This window comes from Pempheris klunzingeri, chromosome 18, assembly GCF_042242105.1.
Source record: "Pempheris klunzingeri isolate RE-2024b chromosome 18, fPemKlu1.hap1, whole genome shotgun sequence".
Taxonomy (NCBI): Eukaryota; Metazoa; Chordata; class Actinopteri; order Acropomatiformes; family Pempheridae; genus Pempheris; species Pempheris klunzingeri.
The window spans coordinates 5727749-5736458 of NC_092029.1; the positions used below are offsets into that span (position 1 = coordinate 5727749).

At 44.7% G+C, this 8710-nt stretch overlaps 1 protein-coding gene across 3 annotated transcripts in view; it reads left to right on the forward strand.

Moving 5' to 3' along the window:
• bcl11bb (BCL11 transcription factor B b) overlaps positions 1-8466 on the forward strand; it is a 30387-nt gene extending 21921 nt beyond the window's left edge. For all 3 annotated transcript variants that reach the window (XM_070849234.1, XM_070849233.1, XM_070849235.1), the window contains one exon: positions 3250-8466. In XM_070849234.1, the coding sequence (XP_070705335.1) occupies positions 3250-5315 (2066 nt within the window). In that variant the 3' untranslated portion in view covers positions 5316-8466. The remainder of the gene's footprint in view (positions 1-3249) is intronic.
• The last annotated feature ends 244 nt before the right edge of the window (positions 8467-8710 follow it).

Below are 8710 nucleotides of genomic sequence, written 5' to 3' on the forward strand. Positions count from 1 at the left end.
AAGCTCACACCAACTTTTCTACGCTGGCCATATGCAAACAGTCAATACCATGGCTCCCCTTCATTCACTGGCATTTTGTTTGTACTTTTTAAGGCAAAATAATGGCTATAAAAGGCAATCTGGAAAGAATAAAATCTGATGTAAAGCTCAGATCTTGGTCCCTGAAGACCGGCTTAATTGGCCCGGTGGTTTAGTAAAAAAACCAACCCAGGAGAGAGGGAGAGCATTATTACTGGCCCACCTCAGCCCCATGCATGTGCCAATGTTTTAATAACTTCCTCCAGGCCTCTTGGCCCTTAGCCCTTGTTTTGTTGCACAGGACAAAGAGCTGCCCGCCTAAGCTGGTCTCAGGTCTGTATTGTGTTTGTTTGTTTCATGGGAAAGTCTGTCTGGGTGGACACCCCTGCAGAAATATAACTGATAAGGGGAATGTCATCACACTGTAGCATTTCTAAGTAGTTTTGCTGCTAGCAAATTGACAAAAACCAATGAAATTCAGTTCATAATGCTACATTATATCACAGAATCCTGCTGTAACTCCATTGCATTTAACCTCTCATCTCATTCACTGAACAGTGTGTGTGAATGTGTCAGTATGTGTGTGTCTGTGTGCATATGGCGTGCCAGAGTAAATTGGGCGATTAGGTCCAGCATCAGTGACTGTGTGGAGAGGAGAATGTAACTATTTTAACTGGTAGTTGACCTTGGCGGTCAGCAGTGGAGGGGTCCCTGCATGCGTGTCAGGCAGACGACTGTAATTACCACAAACTGAAGCATGACACGGCCCACCGTGATTCTTTAATGAAGGCTTTTATTGGCTGGAGCACTAAGCAGCGACACCATTCACACTCTCCCAGCATGTGTGCAAGTGTGTGTGAGCGGACAGAATGGAGTGACTTAATGTGTGTATCCATGCAGGTAGCTTCTGTGATGTTACACTTCTCTGAGAGGAGGTTTTACAGCCTGTAGGTTTGGGTTTACCACTTATACCTCTCTCTCTCTCTCTCTCTCTCTCTCTCTCTCTGTCTCTCTCTCTCTCTCTCTCTCTATCTATCTATCTATCTGTCTGTCTGTCTGTTATTTGCTGCTCCAGTCTCTTTTCTTTTCCCCTCTCTGCCCCCCTCCCCCCCATCTCTTGTTTGGGAAGTTGATGAAATTTGTCTTTGGCCGTCATTAGGCAGCAGCCATCAGCTGCCACTCTATTAGCTGCCACGCTTCCTTTAACAGCATATGGCACAGCTGTGTAAGATATGACAAGATGCAAATGTGTTGCTGTTGTGGTGGTGGGGTGGAAGGTTATGGGGGTGGTGGTGTATGATTGGGTAGCTCGTATTGATGAGGCCATGTGCGCCAAAACACAGATAAAAGAAAAGCAGGAAACTATTTGATTAATCAAGAGAGAGACCATCCATCCCTCTCCCAATCTCACATCTTCACTTTATATTGATTCTCGTGTGTTGATGAGATTATACATCTCCCCAGTCTATAGACCCCTCTTGGTCCCTGGGGGCATGTTAATACCCTCTATGTGTGTGTCACTGAGCGTGTGTGTATGTGCGTTAAGCCCATGCACGTCTGGCCCTTAAAGTCCCTCCACCTCTCTTCTTACCCCCTCTCCTCCTCCTCTTCCCTTCCTTCTCTCGCTCTCTTCTCCCCGTCCAAGCTGTTAAGCTGTCCAGCTCGCTGCTGCCAAGCGGCCGTGTGAAGCCCAGCCAAACTAAACACGGGCAGGCAGCCCGCCACTCGCCACACACACACACACACACGCAAACACACACACACACACACACACATGAACAGACATAGCACAAAAATACATCCACATACATGTCCACACACATGCTCACACGCTCGTACACACACATTCATGGCAGTCAGGTCATGTCCCACCCCACACAAACAGTGAGAGTGACGGCTACACCAGAGCCCCACTAATAGCAGAGAAAAACAGACAGAATCAGTAAATGAGCCCCTCATTAACTTTTTCTGACCCCGTCTCCCCTGGGGAAAGCCAAACCAATCACACCGCCAAATCAGCTTCCTGTACTAGACACAGATCCAACATCAGCTTTCGCTCATCTGTTCTGCACGGTACAAGTGTGTGTGTGTGTGTGTGTGTGTGTGTGTGTGTGTGTGTGAATCTGTGAGTGTACTGAGGTGTGCTGTGAGACAGAGGAGGAAATTGAAAAGAAAATATTGCAGCACATGTATCTGCATCTGCATGTGTGTTTTACATTCCACGACAATGGGTGGCTTTGAGGCAGTCAGCCATCTTAAGGGCTCTATTTTGATCACACAAGTTTTTGGGCAAAAGTAACTTCTTCGTCTTTGTTTTCCCCCTACGGGCTCTGAGCTATGGGACCACCGTACCAACTCCGCTTGCGGTAGCCGCTGATGATAAAGTAGATGCAGATGCCTTGCAAGCAAACACAAGACCGTGGAAATGCCTCTTCGCTGCTAGTCTGTGTTGAATTAGATGAATCCCAACCAAGGCTCTTTTTATGACTCACAAGCAAGCTGACAGGGCCGTGCCACATTGACTGATAGATTCATTTGTCATTATTAAGTCATGCCATTTAAAGGGGCAATTTGTCAATGAGTGACTTACAGTTTTTATGTGTGTGTATGTGCTTGCAGCCACAACAAATCACTTTACTGTACTTGTTATTACACCAGTGACGTAGAGCTTTATTTAATGTGGATTCTGTGTTAGGACCGGAGGGGTCTTTACTGTTTACACATCATCTCCATCACCTCTCCTGTCTCTCCTTTTGTGTGTCTTTCTTTTTCTCTAATGCCACATCTCACCCCCCCCCCCCCCCCCCCTTACCATATTTCCTTTTTCCACATTGGTTTGTTTTTTTCATTGCTGCCTCCCCTGTCTCCATATGGAAATGACAGAGTAGACGAGATGGATCTGTATATTAAAGCCTAGCTGACATTAGAATTAGCATAATGTGTCGTGGCCTTAGGGCAGTACCTGCCATCTGCATTAGCCTGTAGACACACACACTCCAAATTTCATACACACACAGACAAAGCCCCTGGAAGACCCTCATAGACAGAAACAGTTGTAGTAACTGTACAATTAATTTTTCAAAACTACACACACGTTCACAAGAGTTGCTAATAAACAACATAAAGGCATTGTCAAGTAATATCCTGGTTTAAATTATTGAATATATTTTTTTGCATTTTTCATTTGGTTTTTACAATATTGATGGTGATTTTCTTTCTCTTGGCCTACAGTTAAAGATGAGCCATCCAGCTACATCTGCACTACCTGTAAGCAGACCTTCACCAGCGCTTGGTTCCTGCTTCAGCATGCTCAGCACACTCATGGCATCCGCATCTACCTGGACAACCACCCAGTCAGCTGCTCCCTCACTCCTCGTATGGCTCTGCCGCCGCCCCCGTGCATCGATTCCCTGCCCCGCTCCCCTCTCCCCACTTTCCTCGGGGACACCAACAACCCATTCCACCTTCTCCGCATGGCTGCCCCCCTACTCAGGGAACACCCCCCTCCCCCGGGATACATGGAGACCCGTCTGCCTGCAACGCCACCTTTTGTCAGCCCTCCACCACCCCCTAGACCCCCTTTAGAGCGACTGGGCCCTGAAGAGATGGGGCTGCTGTCCCAGCACCCCAGTGCCTTTGAGAGGGTGATGCGGATGACCCCCATGGATCCTCCCTCCATGGACTTCTCCCGACGTCTGCGGGAACTGGCAGGCAACACGACCAATAATGGGGGGCCCACACCTCCTCTCTCACCCAACCGTGTGCCACCCATGCACCGCTTACTGAGTCCCACGCTTTTTCAGCCTGGCGCCAAGCCCCCAGCATTTCTCTCATATGCCCAACAGCCACCCACGTCTCAGGGGGGACACGGTACTTCCAGCCCTCCCGACACCCAAGGTCAGAACCAGGCACAGGGGAAATCCAAATCCTGTGAGTTCTGTGGCAAAGTTTTCAAGTTCCAGAGCAACCTGATTGTCCACAGACGCAGTCACACAGGAGAAAGGCCGTACAAGTGTCATTTATGTGATCATGCCTGTTCACAGGCCAGCAAGCTTAAGAGGCACATGAAGACACATATGCACAACAAGTCTGGGTCCATGAGTGGCTCCCCAGAACAGGGAAATAGAGGAGAGGGAGGCGATGGGGAAGAAAAGAGTAGGGAGGAAGATTCAAGAAGGATGGGGATGGACAATGAGGAGGAGGAGGAGGAAGAGGAGGAAGAAGAGGAGGAGGAAGAGGAAGAGGAGGACGAACTGAGAAATGGAAGTCGGCCAGATTCCAACTTAAGTGATGACTCCCAGGAGTTCAACCAGAATAGAGAGAATGGCCCTCGACGGTCTCCTGAGCAGAAATCCCTGGGTGGAGATCGAGTAAATGACAGTGGCGGGGTGGGCATCATGCACCCATACAACCATCTGGACAATCATCTTAGACTTAACCCTAACAAGAGAAGCTTGGAGAGACAACCTAACGGAGAGGGTGGAGAGAGGGGAGAAGCAGAAAGAGAACAAGAGAATGAGAGGGAGCAGGACAGGGAGCGAGATGAGCAAGAGGAACACAGGCCTCTGATGAACGGCAGGATCAGTGTATCTGAAGCGGATTCCTTCCCTGGACTGTTCCAGCGTAGGCCCACTCCCATCACCAGCCCAAACCCCTCAAACAACAAAAGGATCAAGATAGAGAAGGAGCAGCTGGATCTTCCCCCAACCATACCGCTGATCTCTCCAGAGAATGTCTACTCTCAGCTCCTGGCTGGCTACGCTGCTTCACGCCATTTCATCAGAGAACCTTTCTTGGGATTCACTGACTCCCGTCAGTCACCGTTTGCCACCTCATCCGAGCACTCGTCCTCAGAGACAGGAAGCCTCCGCTTCTCCACCCCGCCCGGGGAGCTGATGGAAGGAGGGAGCGCCTCAGGCCGCAGTGGCAGCAGCACTCCTCACCTCCTGCGGGGACCTGGACCCGGCAGGCCCCCGAGCTCTAAGGATAGGAGAAATGACACCTGCGAGTACTGTGGCAAGGTGTTCAAGAACTGCAGCAACCTGACGGTGCACCGACGCAGCCACACGGGAGAACGGCCCTACAAGTGTGACCTGTGCAGCTACGCCTGCGCCCAGAGCTCCAAGCTGACACGCCACATGAAGACCCACGGGCAATTTGGGAAGGAGGTGTATCGCTGCGACATCTGCCACATGCCCTTCAGCGTCTACAGCACGCTGGAGAAACACATGAAGAAATGGCATGGCGAACATTTGATGGCCAGTGAGGTCAAACTGGAGCAAGCGGACAGAGGTTAAGCCAGCAACCATTAGTTATATAGCCTACAGTGTACACAAGCAAGCTCTCTCACACACACATGCACACATACATAAAAGAACCCACACACATGCACACACATACAAAATCCCTATAACCACTTCTTCAGCTATGGGGCTTGGCTGGATAATCTTTCTCTTTAAAAAAAATGAGACTGATTGATGTTCATCTTTTTTTCTTGTCACAGAAACTGCCACCTGAGAATATAGACAAAGGGAAACTTTAATGAGAACTTGTCTGGAATGCCCAACTTGGTGTTTCTTGGCAAACTGTCTGAGGATTTTATCAGTTAGGAATCCATGGAGCCTTTCTACTGTGCAATAATTTCTGTATTTATTGGATTTTTGTAATGATATTTGGCATGTGCAGGTACATCTTTGTGGGATTTCATATGGAGTTAGTTTTGAAATGTGCTAAAACATTTTTTTTTTCTAAAATGCGATAACTGGAAAGAAGTCACCCTTAATACAAATTTTCTTTTTTTCCTTTAAGGAAGCTTATTATCATGTGAGAGTAAAATTGTGTGAAGCGGTTAGCTTTTAAAAGTAAAAATAATTGTTTTCTATATTAACTGCAGCAGCGGACTACAATCCATTCCCTCACGCAGGCCTAAAGCACTGAATGTCAGCCTGACAAAACATCATGCTGGATTTAAAAAATCCAACATTATCTTAGAGACCTGATAAGTTACTATTAATTTATTCAGGGAATTTGTCCTTTTGAATATTGGCATGTGAATAATTTCCAAATGCAGTTACTGTATTGCTGTCCTTGCTTCAGTCAGGACATAAAAAAAAAGGTTGCACTTAATGGAGGTACCCTTAACTGATGCTCAGTACATTCCCAATGTAGGATTAAACCACCATATTTAATATGTTGAATAAGTTAAGACTACTTGTGATTAATGTGAGAAGGAGAACAGTCCTGTTTATTGTTTGTAAATATATTCTTTTTTTGATATGTTAAAGTAGCCCCAACTGTACGTGAAAGATGGCCTAAAACTTAACAATCAGAAGACCAGCTGCTTGCATCATCCAGTATATGCTAAGTGTAACCACCATTCATTATTGCGTTATCAGACCCACTTGATTATCTCACACACTCCCCCACCCCATGTGTGCTTACTCAAAGGCAATTTGTTAAACTAAAGCTACTTCAACAATTGTCACACTTTCGAAATCATTCTCGATCTCCCTCTCGCGACTGGCATGGCATCTGTCTCTGACCCAGGTTGATTTCCCGTGTCCCCTTAGGATCTACAAAACAGTTTCAAATGAAATTCATATCAATGTGTGTGTTAGCGTGTGTGTTCTTCTCTCTGCAGTGTGCTCTAAGCCTCTCTCCGACAGCGTCTTTTCACAGTTCACTAGCTCAGATTCATGCATTAGAGCGGCTTTTAAAAGGAAGCCTGTTCATTCGCCTCACAAAGTGATATGGGTTTAACTCCCAGTAACAGATTTTGAGACAGTGTGCATGTTCGTGACTTTTGGGGATTAGGGTTTTTATTTTCTGCATCGTTCATCCTGAAATGAATCGGGTAGGAAAAAAAAGCTATATGAGCTATGATAATTTTGAGTGCAGCTGCAATGGGAGATGGCCGGGCGACCTTGAGTAGGGGCTATTCTCGTTGTAAAAATGAAAGATTGGAACAGAGAAATGAAGAAGTGTGAGAAAGAAATGGAGGGAGAGAGAGCAAGACCTTGACCAGGGAGAAGAGTCATTCAAATGAAATTGGAAGCATGTGCAAGTGTGTTTTTTTTGTACCCAAATGCACATCTACTGGCCACATCTTATAACGGACCGTCAGTGTGAGACAGAGCAAGCATGAGAGGGAGGGAGACAGCAAAGCCACATGAAAGGAGATTGAGAGTACATCTATCATTTTAGCACTGCAATTCTCAATCATCAAAATCGTCTTCACTTGAAAGTTCAACCTGCTTTTTTGGCCCAACGTCAGGTTTTATCTGCGCCATTTTGTTTTGATAGAAAAAGGATTCTACCGTATCTTGATTGCAAATTCCTCTTTTTGTGACTTTTAGAAAAGAAATGATGTTGAGGTCACAGCAGCTCTCCATAAGCTATTCAGTTACCGCGTAGTTCAATATATTTCAGTGAATTAACACGAAAAGTGAGGTCGGCTGAGGAGCTGCTTTCAACTTCTTTACTAATTGACGCATGAGTGCAGAAATCAAGATCCTCTTGTAATGCACAGTGTATTAATTCCAGGAAGTCTCAGTTCAGAGTTGGGCTAAAATGAGCTACACAACTATGAAATATATCACATTGAAACGATGAACAGTGGAACCCTGACAGAGGTCTAAATCACACATGGACATTCAGTCTTACAATATGTTTACAGTGTTGAAGTATGCCATTAATGAAATACTCTGTGTAAGTGTTTAAAATGATAATAAAGTATTGTTTTCTCCAATGTTCTTTCAAATGTTTTTTGAATGCCATAGCAGTTTTGTATGATTATCCTGGTGGAGGGATTTTATCTTCATGAATATGTTTCTGTATGATTACTTGTTCACTGTATGGGAAGACAATTTTTGAAATGTAATATTGCAGAGTCATGCCAGATTATTATTTTTTTCTAACAAGAGTGGTGCCATTATTGACTTTTCTCTTCAATCTTTTTTTTTTTTTTTTTGTTGAATTTTTTATTTAATTTTTCGTTGTTGTTTTTGATGTGTTTCCTGTTGCTGGTTTGGTGAAGCTATCCTTCATGGATGTAAAACAAACGGATTAAAACAAAAAAAGAATTAGAAGAATGAGATTATCCAAAAGGAAGAACCTTCGGCAGGGGAATACAATGCTTTGTGCTGGAATGCTTTTCCAAATCAACTTTATGAGACATTCATGAACATTATGTTTTTTTCTCATGGTTGGTTAAAGGTCTTGTGATGGCACTTGCAACTGTAATTTTAAATACATTTTCATATTTCACTTTTCACAACTTTCACTTACACTCTTTGTACAAAATAGTTTCCTTGGTCTTTTTTGGGGGAGTGCATCATTGTGAAAAAAGTGATTTCAGAACAGTACACATCTGCTGTTTTGAACATATATGTATTTTTGTAATGTGTTGAAAAATCAATACAAGAAAGCCAACACTTCAATAAATGTTGCAATTGCTCTATGATTGAAGCAACTTCTCATTCTGATTATTTCATCTTCCTTTTCTTCTACCTCCATGATTAATGACACATATTGGAACATCTATAGGTACATAATAGGTTTAGTGTACAGCTGGAATTACAGCTGTACGCATGCTTTGTAAATTACCCCGTATGTTCAGACAAAAAACAATATCTGTAAGAGGTTGGGCAAAAATAACAGCACTGATACTTTGAAAACTGATAGGAAATGGCCA